General features: G+C 40.3%; 1 protein-coding gene across 1 annotated transcript in view; it reads left to right on the top strand.

The window, feature by feature from the left end:
* The window catches only part of SLC47A1 (solute carrier family 47 member 1), a 31,105-nt gene extending 17,390 nt beyond the window's left edge, over nucleotides 1-13,715 (top strand). Inside the window, exons 7-17 of the mRNA XM_006908419.1 lie at nucleotides 229-326; nucleotides 625-722; nucleotides 829-942; nucleotides 1,029-1,096; nucleotides 4,312-4,420; nucleotides 4,540-4,615; nucleotides 7,241-7,310; nucleotides 7,573-7,705; nucleotides 11,638-11,732; nucleotides 12,484-12,559; nucleotides 13,489-13,715. Coding sequence (XP_006908481.1) covers nucleotides 229-326; nucleotides 625-722; nucleotides 829-942; nucleotides 1,029-1,096; nucleotides 4,312-4,420; nucleotides 4,540-4,615; nucleotides 7,241-7,310; nucleotides 7,573-7,705; nucleotides 11,638-11,732; nucleotides 12,484-12,559; nucleotides 13,489-13,715 — 1,164 coding nt within the window. The remainder of the gene's footprint in view (nucleotides 1-228; nucleotides 327-624; nucleotides 723-828; nucleotides 943-1,028; nucleotides 1,097-4,311; nucleotides 4,421-4,539; nucleotides 4,616-7,240; nucleotides 7,311-7,572; nucleotides 7,706-11,637; nucleotides 11,733-12,483; nucleotides 12,560-13,488) is intronic.
* The last annotated feature ends 1,883 nt before the right edge of the window (nucleotides 13,716-15,598 follow it).

Genomic DNA, 15,598 nt, shown 5'->3' with positions numbered 1-15,598 from the left:
TCTGTGGCCAGGACTATGCTCTTTATGCCTCAAAGAGAAGGAGGCAGAGGAGAGAATGGGAGGGTGGGCAGGTAGGAGCAGCAAGGACAGGGCATCCACAGTTAGGACCTCTGGTTTGCCTGTGACAGCCAGTCATGCAGGCCACTTAGAGCCTAATGTGTGTTTAGGTAGAAAATGGCAGTCCCGTTCCATGGATCTCCAGCAAGGTGCGGTCTCTCCTTGTTTTAGGGAATCGTACTGCCCCAGATCGTAACTGGAGTTGCAGCTAACCTTGTCAATGCCCTCATCAACTATCTGTTTCTCCATCAACTGCAGCTTGGGGTGATGTGAGTCCAACCAATTCTTGGGATAGGGAAAAGGAATGACTTGCATATATGGCTTTTCCAGGGTGGGAGGTGAGGGAGAGTGAGACCTTTACCTGGTCATTGTGACCACGTGTAGTCTTCTCCTTGGGCCTCTCTGGAAAACATGGTCAGGGATAGAGAGTGATACTCTCTGGAAAGAAGATGACCTCAGGGCCTGCTGCAGACGTCTCAGTAAGGGGTGGGTGCTCATCTTGCTTGCTAAGTGAAGGGGAGAGGGTAGAGGACAGGCACCTCCCCTCATTGGAACTGTCCTTCCCAGGGGTTCGGCACTAGCAAATACGATTTCCCAGTTCTCCCTGGCCCTGTTCCTATTTCTCTACATCCTCTGGAAGAAACTGTATCAAGCTACCTGGGAAGGTAAAAGCTGCCTTTTATTTTCCAACTTTAACGTGGGTTTTATCTCAGTTCGAGCTCCAGCCTGATGGCTGGATGTATTGTAAACGTGTCTGTGTCCCATCTGCAGGGTGGTCTCTCGAGTGCCTACAGGACTGGGGTTCCTTCTTCCACCTGGCCATCCCCAGCATGCTCATGCTGTGCATTGAGTGGTGGGCCTACGAGATCGGGAGCTTCCTGAGCGGTCAGTGTGGGGATAGGTAGCAATGGCTGGTGGAAGTACGGGGGCTCTGTCCAGAAGCGTGGTGTCAGCTGTCTCTCTGCTCACAGGTATCCTCGGCATGGTGGAGCTGGGAGCCCAGTCTATTGTGTATGAACTAGCCGTCGTCGTATTCATGGTGAGTGTCCAAGACCGGTTGTGTGGAGGCGCTAGATATGTCTCTGGAAAAAGTCTTAGGATGAGCACAGGCATTTACAACATTCAGCCACAATTTGTGAAGTGATTCACGAAAGTGAAGTTTCATCCTAGAGCCAGAGAGGGTCTTTTTGGTATGGTGGGGTCTTTCTGTGAGGTGAATGGAATTGGGGAGATGCTCTAAATGACTTGTTCACTGCTAGTCTTCTGTTACCTAACATGGTTCATATCTGAAAGATTTCATTTCATTGCTATACTTGCCAAATAGTTGTCACAACACAAATGCCTTGGGGGCAGGTGGGGAAGTAAAGGGTGATGGCACTGGATATATGGCAATGAGGGCCAAGCTCCTTGTGTCTCACCAACCTCTGCTCCTACCTGGGTCTGAAACCTCTTAAAACTTCGTGTGACCATTCCTAGGTTAGACTCAAAAGAATTGAAAGCGGTCTTGAGCAGGTCTTTGTACCCCCTTGTTCATAGCAGCATTATTCACAATACCCAAAAGGGGGAAACAACCCAAGTGTCCATTGATGGATGAATGGATAGACAAAATATGGTCTATCCATACTATGGAATATTATTCAGCCTCAAAATGAAGCAAATTTTGATATGCTGGAGAAGAACTGAAGCCGTTAGAGGCTTTCTTTCAACTGTTTCACTGAAAACATCAACTGGAAATTCTGAAGGGCTTTCTTCTCTAGCAAGTTACACTTTATTTTTATTTTTAGAATACAAATAAAACTTTATTGTACAAAATTAAGGCCTTCATATTTCATAGTTCATTAAGGCTAAAGGATGACTTCAGCCTTTAGTTTTAAAAAATCCTGCACAAAAATTTCACTTTTACTTCCCCCCACCATAGCAAGCACTTTAGAAATATAAAATGAAAGATGGAGAGAGAAAGGGAGTATGTAATGTGGAAAGGGACTAAAGCCAGAATGTGCGCTTTCACATTGTTTGTAGTACTTGTAACGCTTAGAGCCCAGCCCTTAAGACTGGTTATATTTTAAAAGCACAAAGTGCATTTCTTGTTTTTTTGTTTGTTTGTTTGTTTTCTAAAGACTCATTCCCTTGAGGACCTGTGCTTTTTTTCTCTATTCTCAGCAGAATTTTTTAACCTATATTTGTTACTTCAACATTTTTATATTTGCATATGTTTTATATTTCAATAAATCCAGTAACTATATCTAACTCAAAATTCTTAATGGTATGTATTCTGTTGTATGTAGTGTAATTTTAAAATCAATCTCCTGCTTTTGAAAATAGTTTGTTTCCAATGTTTCTATATTATTAATAACACTTCAATGAACACTTTAGGATGAATATCTTTGCATACTTGTTCAATTATTTCATTAAGGTAAAGTCCTAAAAGTGAAATTTAATTATATTTTAAGCCTTGCATATATTGCTATATGCTTTCCAGCAGGCTTATAAGAATTTATATTTGTTTCTCCTTAATCTAAAGATTTTTACCCTTTACTCATATTAACCAATTGTTTACATTTCGCCTCATTTGCTTGCTCTTTCTAACATCTATCTATATCTATATCTATCTATCTTTTTATCTATCTATCATCTATCTATCTCTCCTTAGCCTATATTCAAATACCATCCATTGTTCTGATAATGTCCTTTTTAATTCCCCACCTCCACCGCTCCCGCTGGCATTAAGGTGTCCTGCCTCTTTAATTCCTTTAATCTATAACATGTCCTCAGCCTTTCTTTGTATTTCTTGACCTTGATCTTTTAGAAGAATAGAAGCTATTATACACAGACTTTCCCTCAATTCGTTGTAGTGGATACTTCCTCTTGAACACATTCTGACCCTACATATTTGGCAGGAATACTATAGCAGTGGTGCTATGTCATTCTCGTGCATCATTTCAGGAGGCACGTGATGTGGATTTGCCCCGTTATTGATTGGCGATATTAACTAATTGGTTAAAGCACTGTCTGCCAGGTTTCTCCACCCAGTTATTCTCTTTCTCTTTGTGACTAATAAATAATTTGTTGGGAGACCCATGTGTTTGCTCCCACTTAGGGACTCAGTCTCCCATTTCTTTTATATACCTCACTGTGTGTGTCAGATTTTCTATAGCCTTTAGCAATCCTGGTCATAAGGCAAAATTCATGTTTAAAAGAGAGATAATTTTTTTAAATTAATACTAATTTCTCAAGTGGTAAATTTTTAGATAATAGTAATGGCTAATTTTTACTGAACAATTACTACATGTGAAGCATTATTCTAAGCAGTTATTAGAATGCATGGATTCATTCGATTCCCACGATAACCTTAATAAGTAGGTACTATTATGAGATCCCTTTTATAGTTAACAACTGAGGTCTGGAGAGAGTAAGTAACCTGCTCAGGGTCACACAGCTGATAGGTAGCTGAGTCAGGATTTGGACCCAGGAAGTCTGGTGTCAGAATTCCCATTCCTAACCATAATGCCATACTGCTTTCCTGTATCTCCTTTGCCCCCACGCATGCCCTCACAAGAAGGGTAGCACTGCTGTTAGGTTGGTATGTGTCTTTGTTTTCTATTTTTTAAAATTAAATTAAATTAAATTAAATTAATTTATTTATTTACTGTGACATTGGTTAACGAAATCCAGAAAGTTTCAGCTGTACATTTTAACAGTAAGGCATATATATATATTTATATTGTGTTTTTGCCTCCTGTAGTTAGATTTCTGTCACCACATATTTAACCCCTTTACCCCATCTACCTCTCCCCTCCCTCTCTACCCTCTGGGTCTTTTTTTTCTTAAGTTTTTTTTATTCAACATTTTTTTGGGTGGGGGAAGGTCACCATTTTAGGATTCTGTCTTCTAAACCTGATTTCTTGATGATCTTTCAGAACAGACCTGGCTTGGGCTCCTGGCAGTCTGTCCTTCCACACCTAGAGGGTAAATGTGACAGAGGTTGGAAACTCTGTAGAAAAGCCAGGTGTGTGATAAAGATCACAGCCATGGGGTTCCAGGTTCCATGTTAGCCTTGGGGATCCCAGCTAGACAAGGAGATGTTGCAAATGAGTCTTCTCATAACTTTTAGGACCAAATTTTACCAGTAAAGTGTGAGACTTTATTTACCTGGTTCCTCTTCCCTGGGGAAGGTGCACGGTGAGGATCTGGATGGAGCCGAGAGGCAGGGCTTCTTCTCGGCTCAGTCCTCTCACTGTTTCCTTTTCCTTTTAGATACCTACAGGCTTCAGTGTGGCTGCCAGCGTCCGGATTGGGAATGCACTGGGTGCCGGGAACATCAAGCAGGCCAAGAAGTCCTCGGTTGTCTCCATGCTGGTCACAGGTGCTTAGACTTTTTAGTCAGCGACTCGCCCGAGCAGTCTGTGCACCGGAAACCCAGGTTCCCCATTCTCTGAAGACCCCTTTTTTCACTGTGCTGTTTCTCTGCCATTTTACCTCCAGAACTCTTTGCTGTAACCTTTTGTGTCCTGCTGTTAAGCTGTAAGGATCTTGTGGGGTACATTTTCACTACTGACAGGTGAGTGCCGACATTTTCTTGAAATGTAAAATCTGTGATAAAGAAATGTTTGGGCAGGTGCTTTCATGCTGAGCCTTCTGGGGTTGTTGTGTCTTAGAGGGTTTCTGAGTAATTTGCAAAGTCAGAAACTCAGTGATGTTACTCAGGAAAAACTGATAGGGCACAGGAACTATAATCTATAGTGCCAATGTAATGGGCATTGGTGGAGATACATGCTTCTGGTGGTCCGGATACTCGTGTATTTTGAAGAAGGAAATTCCTTTTTGGTACCATTGTTTACATTTTCTGTGAATTTTTTTTTGTTCCAATGACAAGAACCATCTTGGTATCTCAGAATCTGCCAGAGTACTTAGTTTGCAGTATTTGCATAATATATTTGTCAGACCAAATGAGCTGTCTTTGAAAATCTCATCATCAGATTGATTACTGAAGAAGAAATTTTATACAAGATGAATCCTCTCTTCTCTGCAGATTCTGTTTGTTTGGTTGGTTTTGTTGCTTTCATCAGTGAAGCTAGCTGGTACATTCTGACTATATAGATATATTGTGTAGACACCTCTTATTTGGGACTATTTTATCAGCAATTACAAAATGCAAATTGACTTCCTTCCTGGATTCAGAAAACAGGTGAATTTTCACACAGAACTAACAGAACTGACGTTTACCATCTATTCTTCAGGTAATTGTCTTTTGACTTCGGATGTTAGGTGTTATCTTTCAGCCTCAGCCCTTTTGCTGTGAGGAAATAAGGTGTTTAGCTATCCCTCACTTCTGAATGACTGAGAAGGCAACCAGAAATCATTTTTACTTCTTCAAAGAGATTCAGAACCTACTTTATCAGAAGTGTATCCTGCACTGATGGTTTCAATAGGAACATGGTAGATGTTTGATTTTGAATCTGTCCACTTCTGGAAACCATGCAGAGCAGAAAAAAGAATGAAAAACAAAAGACTCAGAAACTATACCTTCGATGAAATTAGGATCCATAAAAAACTTGCAAAATAAATTATTTGTAAAATGGCCAGGATTAACTGAAATTGGCAGAATCGATGACATAGATTTTAACAATGACAGATACCCAACCTAATTTTTAAAAAAGGGAGAGAACACCTCTAAGTAAAGTAAGAAAGGGGAAAATTACTAAAACAACAACAACAACAACATCACGCAATAATTTTTAAAGCATAAGAGACTGGTTTGCACAACTTTTTCAAGTAGATTAAAAAATCTGAAAGGAATAAATAATTTTCTAGGAAAATAATTTATCAGAACTTACCCAGAAGACATAGAAGGTTTTAAAAGACTGATTCTCTTAGAAGAAATAAGAAAAATTATTTTAACATTTCAAAAAGCACCAATTCCAGAAGGTTCCAAAGTAGGATTTTATAAAACCTTTAAAACATAGGTATTTCCAATGCTTGAAAGCAGAAAAAGAAAATTTTCCCCAATTTTTACGAAGCAAATATAACATTGGTATTAAACTCTGATAAAGTTTGCATGATAAAAAAGTCAAAGACCAATGTCACTTATTAATATCAATTTTAAAATAAAAAATAAAATATTAGTAGACAGCATTCACCAGCACATTAAAAATAATATATTTTGATGAAATATAGAAGTGAATGTAACATATTAGGTGGAAAAATAATTGTGCAGAACATCATATAGAGAGTGCTATAATATGAAATAATAGTCTAGAAAAGGAAAATAAGAAAATATATTTGTATTTCCTTATATTTTCATAAACATTGGACAAATACAGACATTAATAAGAATTGTTACCTGATTGGGGTGGTGGTGGTAATGGCTGGTAATGGGAAAGTAGTAGAAGAAAATTTTTTCTCAATTTCCTTTTAGTATTGTTTGATTTTGTTTAACCATTTACACGTATTATCTATTCAAAAATAAAATTAATTTTGAATAAAAGAACTGTATTTCTGTCCTTTATTTTGGGTTGGGGGGGATAACCATCTTGTTCAGTGTTGGATTTCTTATTCATTCATTCAACAAATATTTATTGCCACACAATGTTCTAGTTTTATCTGTTAATCACTCAAGGATATTTTGAATTTTTTGTCTCCTCAGGTCAATGGCAGCATGTTTCTAGTCTCTCTTAGAGTATAAGCATTAAAATACAAGTTTCTAGCTTTAGAGGTTAGGGCCTATTTCTAGGAACCAAGGATAATTCTGTAAACTATACCTATGGCTTTTATATCTTGCCAACCTTGTGGCTCCATAGGGAGAACTTTAATTCTAATTCTGTTGAGCTTCATTCATTCAGACACACAGAGAGACACACGTGGAATCATGTTAAAAGTAGGATGGCACTATAACCCAAATTGTATTTTTTTGTGTGGGGGAAGAGGAGTACCAAATCATTTGATTGAACTGTCTGCATTGAGTGAATGGACTATATATTTTTTATAAAGGTCATGAGATATAGTATAGAGTTGGTTTCCACTATAGGCCAAGAAACAGTAGAGTTGTCCCTGAATAGGATATTGGCCGAAATGCATGAGCCTCTTCAGTTATACACAGAAGCCAAGTGCAGTCAATGAGGAACTTCAGAGTTTACTTTTTCAAATGTTTGTCTCCTGATCACCATGTGCCTTATTTTCCTAACAGAGAAATCATTGCTCTAGTGGCTCAAGTGGTTCCTATTTATGCTGTTTCCCATCTCTTTGAGGGTCTTGCCGTAAGTATTATGCAGTATTCCCTTAAGCATTTTTATGATCTGTGTGTTTCTTCTGATTATGGTAAATTTAAAAAGAGAAGAGGGTGGGGGAGGTGGGTGAGTAGGGAGGTAATACTGAATATTTTTATATTTGCTTTACAAGAACACTGGCACATGATCACAGATTTGAAGTCAGCGTTCCATGGAATGGGGCAGCTCAGGGATTGGGTGTCTTTCAAAAGCATCAGCACCATTCACACTGGTAAATATCATTTGCCTACAGTGTACAAGTGGTGGCATTCTGAGGGGAAGTGGAAATCAGAAAGTTGGAGCCATCTTTAATGCCATTGGGTACTATGTGATTGGTCTCCCGATCGGGATTTCGCTGATGTTTGCAACCAGACTGGGAGTGATTGGTAAGCTTTAACTATGGGCAGGCAGAGTTGAGTTACTCACGTGCCCCAGAAATGACTGTCAGAGCACATAACATAGGCTTGTATCTAGAGCTCTGGAACTTTGGAGCCTTCCCACATTCATTCTGTGCTGTCAGAGAGCAGGGAGGGGGCAGGACGTAGCCAGGGGCCCAGGGCTGCATGTTCATGCCCTTCTTGTCCAGGTGGGCCACCTTCCACACTGACATACTTGAGCAGAGCAACATGACATTTTTATTCCTCTCCTTGTCCTGTCGTTGAATGCTTACTTCTTCAAAGTTTGTGACAGCAGGGACTGCTGAAGAAGCATTCAGAAATGTACCTCTGTGGCGCCTGTTCTGTCCTTTGGTGACAGCCTTGTATGGTAAGACCCTGAGAGTGAGTCTGCAGGACTAACTGAGGCCATTGTAAACTGGCTATACTGGAGAGTTTATAGTTGAGGTAGGAGAAGCTGTGGGATGACATTGGTGTGATTCTTGTAGAACTTGCAAGAGCATCCATGGTGGCTACATACATCCTAGAGCAATGCCCCCTGAGCCTTAGCCCACACAGTTGGCAGGATTCACGGAGGGCAATGCATAGGGAATGACCCTAGAGCCGTGCTCTCAATGTCACTTTCATTGTCATTCTGCAACCTTCACCTCCTGCCTGGCACAATTTTTTAAGCCGTATGTCTTGTGGATCTCCCCACAAGGCCATGGGTGTGATGTGTGTGAATAGCCCAGAAGAAAGACAGGGGTGGAGGGGACCTCTTTATTACCTTACTACATTTGGAGAAAAGAACTTAATACACATCTGAAATTACCAGAGCTATTTTTTTTTTTTAAGTAGAGAAAGATATGACTGCCCAGCTTTGATTTCTAAAATAATAATTTGGAATACATTGGCAGTTAATAAATGACTATTAAAATTTGAACACATTATCTTTGGATGAGGAAGTGACTGACTTAAGCATGGTTTGTTTTCATCCATCAGTACTTGGCAGGCTCAGAAGTGATGAGAAGTCATCTGATATCTAGAGTAAACTTCTAGACCAGGGTGTCCCATTATGTTGCACATTTTTCTCTAGTTCAATAATATTTTAATGAAAAATACATGAGATGTTCAAAGAACGGAGTCACCAATGCAAAGTTCACTGCATTATGGTGCAGAAAATTATTTAGCTGAGTTTCTGGCTTTACTCATATTTTAGATTTGACAATGGCATAGTTAAGGGAAATATTAAAGGAATCCATCAAAAAATATAGATGCATCTGTGTCCCAAGTGCTGTACTAGGCCCACTAAATCATTAATAAAACATACCTACTATGTGCAAAGTGTAGGGGGTTAAGAATCACTTAAAAGTGATGTTGTGGTATAAGCTTCCATTTATAAAATAAATAAGTTATGGGGATGTAATGTATAGCATGGCGACTATAGCTAAAAATAATATTTTATATACTTGAAAGATACTAAGAGAGTAGATCTTAAAAGTTATCACTAGAAGAAAAGAACTGTGTGGTGATGGATCTTAATTAGACTTACTGTGATGATCATTTCACAGTATGGTCGACTCTTGAACATGAATTTGAACTGTGCAGGTTCACTTATATGTGGATTTTGTTCAATAAATGTAGTCAGTCAGTCCTTTGTATCTGCAGATTTCGCATTCATGGATTCAACTAACCATGGATCAAAAACAGTCTTTTTGTATTCCCTACAGTGGTTTTCCAACTGCGGATAGCAAGTACTGTTTTCCGAGGATGCATAGGGCCAACTGTAGTTAAATTTAGGGGCAGTCAAAGATTATATGCAGACTTTCAACTGCACAGGGGTCTGTACCTTTAACCCCTACATTTGAGGGTCAACTGTATGTACAAATATTAAATTATGATGATGTATGTCTGAAATGAATATGATGCTATGTGTCATTTACACCTCAATTAAACAAATGTTAGGAACTCTGGGTTGGTGAGGGCTCTATGAGAAGATTGCAGTCAATCTCTGCCACCTATCACTTATAAAAAGCGTAGTACCAACTGTTTTTGAATATTGTGTCACCTCTGGTAGGGTTGCAAGTGCCAAGAGGAGCATCAGAATGCCACAGGTTCTCATGGGCAACTCCAGCAAATTGTGGTCATCATAATTCCCCAGGAGGCTTTTCAAATACACAGATTCCTGGGCCCTGCCAAGGAGATTCTAATAACCATCCTGTTTTAGGGTTCTTAGGTTGGGTCAAACAGGAATCTTTTAAATAGTATATAGTGAAATTCCTGGAAATCTAATTTATAAATTTCAAATTACACCTAGAAATAGCTGGTTACATTCTGTTTAAGATAGGGTGAGCTTGTAGTTTCTATGGATTGAGAACACTGGATTTGAAAGAGAAAGCATATATATATGTGTTTGTCTGTAGATATATGTACATACTTTGTACACATATATACATGTATATATACATACATATTTGTGTGTATGTATATGTGTGTATGTATATGTATATATATATATACACACATATATATATATACACACACACATAGTGCTTTGACTAGTTCATTAAAAGAATGTCAGGTAGTCACCAACTTTATTCTAAATATTAGGAAGATTACACATGGAAAATGTAATATAAGGGCGAATGGTACCAAGGAGCACAGTTGTAAACTTTGCACTGTCTCTGGCCACCTCAACCTATAAACCATTAGCCCAGTCTAGCTACCTTACCATTATCCGGATCAATAAATAAACGAAGATCAACCAAATGGGACAAGCAAAGGCGATTTATTCAAAGCTTGCTCTAACAAGGGAGTCAGCCACCGTCACTTGCATTTTGGCGGACAAAGGCAGGCAAAGATGTGGGGGAACTTTACAGTGGAACAAAGGGAAGGCTCAGGTGTGTGCACTGATAGAGGTTGTTGGCCTGGGGAAGCTAGAGGCATGCTGACTCGAAGTGGGGCATTGTGAGATTGTTTAGGGGGTGCATGTTTGGTTTTCTCTGTCTGGTCCTAAGTTGAAAGCAGGGACAAAAATTAGGGAAGCTATCAGTTCTTGACCAAGTCTTGGCTATTTTGGGCCAATTGTTGCAGAAATTATTATTTAGCTTCCTAGATTGCAATCTGGCCTCCGACAAGGCTAAAGTACAGCAGGCTGGCTTCCTGGGATGCTGATTATAGATAAGGGGTTGGTTTTCTGGACAAGTTGGTTTTCTGGACTGATTGCTTTAGGTTCTGGGTCAAAGTTCTATTTTTGTAGATGGTTTGACCTTTGTCAATTTGTATCTTCATTGTCTCACAGCTATTGTTAGAGTTTCTGATTCTGTCATCAGTTAACAACAAAAAAATCCTCATCCCTTGGGGTCTTCCTCTGTTTTTGTGTGGGTTTATTAGGTACAGTTTATATGGTGCTTTGAGATCTACAAGGCTTTTCCCATCGCCCATTCCCAACCAGCCTCTCCTTTTGTGAAATCATCTCTCTGCAGACAACCCTGCCCTGGTTTTTCCCAAAGTTTGCACTTGAAGCAAGTGAGATCTTGCAAGTAGCTCCCAGCAGGCTTTAGCACTTTAGATGACTGGTAACTTCTGCATATTTAAAATGTTAGTCTCCTTTTTTGAAGAAAACACGGTACAGTAGTTTGGTAGTACTATCAGCGATAGGAAGTTGTTTGTTCTGGAAATTCTATTTTCTTATAACTGTCACTATTTTAATAGCCAAGCATTATGATTCTGAACATTTGTTCTGATTCCAAAACCCCAAGAAGTAGCCCCAAGGAGCGCTGAGACTCCCCAAAACGTCTGGAAACCAAAGGAGCAGGACAGAGATCTCTGGCTCCATCTCAGCCATAAAAGCAGTTTTTCAGAAGTGGGATACGAGAAACGTACTCCCCAAGGGTGGCTGGTTTTCCACAAAATTAACCTCTATTAAATATTTCCACTTACAGGTCTATGGTCGGGGATCATCATCTGTACGATCTGTCAAGCTGTGTGTTTTCTAGGCTTTATTGCTAGGCTAAACTGGGAAAAAGCCTGTCAACAGGTAAGTATGCTCATCGATGTCGCTGTAAAATTTGCTCTCCTAGAAAACAAACAGAATTAGCTTTCTCTCTCTCTCCTCACACTTCCTCTCATTCCTCACCCCCCATTTTGGAAGGTTCTTTTTTCTTTTTATCATGAATGCTACTTTTTTGTTGTTGTTTTGTTTTAATTAAATGCAGTTAGCATTTAATACAGATGTGAAGAGCCAGATGACCCTTGCCTCATCCATTCCCCTTTGTTTATTCATCGAATAGAAAAATAGGGGGTTCTTTTCTTCCTTGTATCTCATGATAGGCTTCCGCCTTTGTGCCTGAAAAGCCAATTTCAGGACAAGATTTGGAACTGAAGAGAAAGGTGGGATGCCATCAGATTTATCCGGATATTGTTTTTTATACACCCCAAATATTCTGTTAAAATATTTGTATGCACTTTTCTCTCCATTTTTCTAGGGTCAGTGTGGGGTCCGAAAAATAGGTTAAAGGGATGAAGGGAAAAAAAGAGATAACTACAAATGATCTTGGTTTCCATCTTCCCCCTCATCTTGTGCTTTTCCGTCCAATCTTCCCCCACCCACTGACCCCCACATCAATCATTACGAGGAATGATTGTATACTTGTCAACTAGAGAAGCTCCAGTGTTACATGTCAATTAAAGACAATGGCTTGTCTCTTCCTAAACTTAGTAGTCAAGTCAAATGTTTTAACAACACTATGGTAAAGCTTTGTGGATTTACTTTGCATTTCATCTTCTAGGCTCAGGTACATGCCAATGTGAAACTAAATATGGCCCAGGATGGGACTTCTCTCTCTCAAGACTTACCTTACCCAGGTATGATATAACTACCTCCACTCTTGGAACAGGCCTAGCTAGATGGTCCTGTAGGGGCCATTCATGGCACACAACTAGATTTGCTGCTGTGAGCTCCCACTTAAATAGGGCAAAATGTTTCAAAAACAAACAATAAAGTCAAGAAACACTTAATTTGCGGTAACAGACTTGAAGTTTGTTTGCTCTAATTCCAGACATTAACATATTGCTATATATGATTAAAGGCTGCAGGTAGCCAATTCCTTGGCTAATTTATGATGCTCATGCAAGCATTCTACAGATAATTCTAATATGTGGTAACCCTGTGCTTTGACCTGATCTTGGAAACTGACATTTGTATATTTGTGTCAGTGGGGTTCACCTGTTCATCAGGCAAACACACTTGGGCTTTAAACAGATTATTGTTTGGAGGAGCTTTTAGGTTATTTTCCTTATTCTTACTATTCTGAAGTGTCGTGAGACTATATCTAGGTCTGAGTCACTATCCTGCTAAATATTTGGTAGGCCTTCTGGCATGAAGATTCCATCTCTCTTCAGTTCTGTGAATAACCTTGAATTATTTCTTAGGTTATTTTTCTCCTCCGCTGACCTTGTTCTCTTTCCAAAATGATTATATGGATGTTGGCCCCTTGAAAATTTCCCCTATGAATTTTAACTTAGACAGCGACCGCATTTCTCAAGTTCTTGCAGTGAGGCAGAGCTCCCTGGAGGACCCAAGCTTATGACAGTGGGATCCAGTCAGTGTTTGTGAGTGAATGGAGAGGCATTCTGAGGTAGAATTTCTTTTATTTATCCAGTGTAGGAACTGCTTCCTGAATAAACTTTCTCCCAGCTAGTAACACAGATACACATCACCTTTTACACATCTTTTATACCAATAGAAAAAAAAAATCCTTTTAAGTTGTTAACTAAGTTCCTTTTTCCCCTAGTGGGCCCAGAAAACTGTGGAGAAACTTTAATGAGAGATGTTGAAAAAAAAGACGAGACCCAGTTGGATCAGCAGATACACCAAGAAGAACATCTTCAGGTCCATCCAAGGGACATGACAAAGTTGACTGGGAGGCAGTTGATACTGCGGCGAGGGCTCCTGCTCCTAGGGGTCATCTCAGTCTTGCTGGTGGGGATTTTAGTAAGAGTATGGGTCAGAATTCAGTGATGTGGCGAGAGAGAGAGAGAGAGAGAGAGAGAGAGTCAGTCAGGTCAAGTGATACTTTTGAGCTCACACACAACAAATTCATAAGCCCAAAGGTGGGAATTTTTCAGTTAAGGTCATTCAACTATGCCCATGGATTTCAAGAATTGAGAGTTCAAAGATATATTTTCTAATGAAGAAAAGGAACTAAGGTAAAAACTATATTCTAGTCCAAGACAATGTCTGAAAGATTACATTAGAATAATAATTTAGCCACCACTGTCAACCAAGGACCACTGTATACTGATTGCATTCATCTATGGCTTTGATATTCTGCTTACTATTTCTTTAGACACAAACACGTTACTGACTGCTTCAGGGTTGTTGTGGTCTGATTTGTTTAAAATATATATTACAATATATCCTTTCTTGTGCCTTAGATTATTCAATGGAAACAGCATTTGTTAACATTCATTTGGGGTCAGATCTCAGGCACTCGCTGGCACCGGAGATGCTTAAGAAACAAAAAAGGGAGAGACTTTATTCAGAAGAAAGGAGTCCAATGGCATGCTTCTTATTAAGGACTTGTCATAATATCCGTTAGAACTGAAATGGATTGGCAGAAGCTAAGAGAAATGAAGCTGAAGGCTAAGGACCTACTAGGAAACAGCACTTCATTTTCCTAGAGTGGTGGGCATCCCACAGAGAGAAATAAAGGGCTGAAAGAGCTAAATGGAGGAAGAAATTAGGCCCTTGCCTATTTTGATAGAAGGAAGGGGTTGTAAAGTTGAGAGGCAGCATAAATGAAAAGAGGCTGCTAGGAGAGGCGAGGCTGGGGTCCTGACAGACCCTATTTATCTTGTTTGGGTCTGTTCTTGTCTTTAAAAAGGGCACAGGCTTTTGGTGGCAGACACGGTATATATCCAGGAGGTCTTGGATGGTAGTGCCTCAAAAAGAGGTTTTATGAATGTGCCCTTCTTCCTGGCCTTAGAAAATGATTGGGAAGTCTTTGTAGCTGTGGGAGTCCAAACAACCATTGCTAAATTCCTCTGGTGGGGGGTGAGGTTTGTCAAAAGACGACGTCTCAACAGCAACAGTAGATTAATTGGTAACCACACTTGGATTCAGTCTTCCCAGGGCTAGGTCCACACATCAACTCATTAAGCCTGAGTACGTATTAAATATGCTGGGTGCTAGGATGGGTCATAAACTATGCATGACCTTTGCCCTGAAAGAACTGATAATGGACAAGATTAGAAAAGTTAGCTACTGTGAGTAGAAACACTCAAGGACAGATTCTGGCCAAGTCCACCTTAAGGCATCTGCACTCGGTGTTTCATTCTTTGTGGGTCTGTAAGTGGAGGGTCATTTTCCAGAGACAAGGTAAAGGATTGCACTGAATGTGGCCCTCCCGGCTGGCTGGCCCCCTCTTCCTGCTCTTTGTTAGGAAGCTCGCACACCCCCTCTTCAATCCCTCCCCACTGGACACCCCTAGCCTTCTAGAGGTTTTCACTGCCTGCCCTTCCCCTAGAAGGTAGCAGTCCTGGGGATACGGAGGTTCATCCAACCACCTGCAAATTGCTGCTGGCAAGGAGCTCATCCCCCACCCCCACCTCTTCAGCCCCAGGAGTAAACTCTTCAACATAACCCTAAACCGAAGCAGAGGGAGTAATGCCACCTAAAATACCAGCAAAGTGCTCTGGGGGTGCGAAGGAAGGATGGAACGACGCACGTTTCAGCACGCTTTATTTTTCCTCTGTCATAACAGAACGCCCCTCACGCGTCTTCTCCCTCCACAAAGACTCTCCTCCTCTCCCCGCTTCCTCCCGGCTCCTTCCCGGGGGTTCTGACCGCGGAGGCGACGGTTGGCCGGGGCGCCGGCTGCGGGACGGGGGCGGCCCCTGGTG

This window comes from Pteropus alecto, unplaced genomic scaffold (genome assembly GCF_000325575.1).
Source record: "Pteropus alecto unplaced genomic scaffold, ASM32557v1 scaffold52, whole genome shotgun sequence".
NCBI lineage: Eukaryota > Metazoa > Chordata > Mammalia > Chiroptera > Pteropodidae > Pteropus > Pteropus alecto.
The sequence above is the reverse complement of the archived record's forward strand: the minus strand, read 5'-3'. Positions and strand labels throughout refer to the sequence as shown.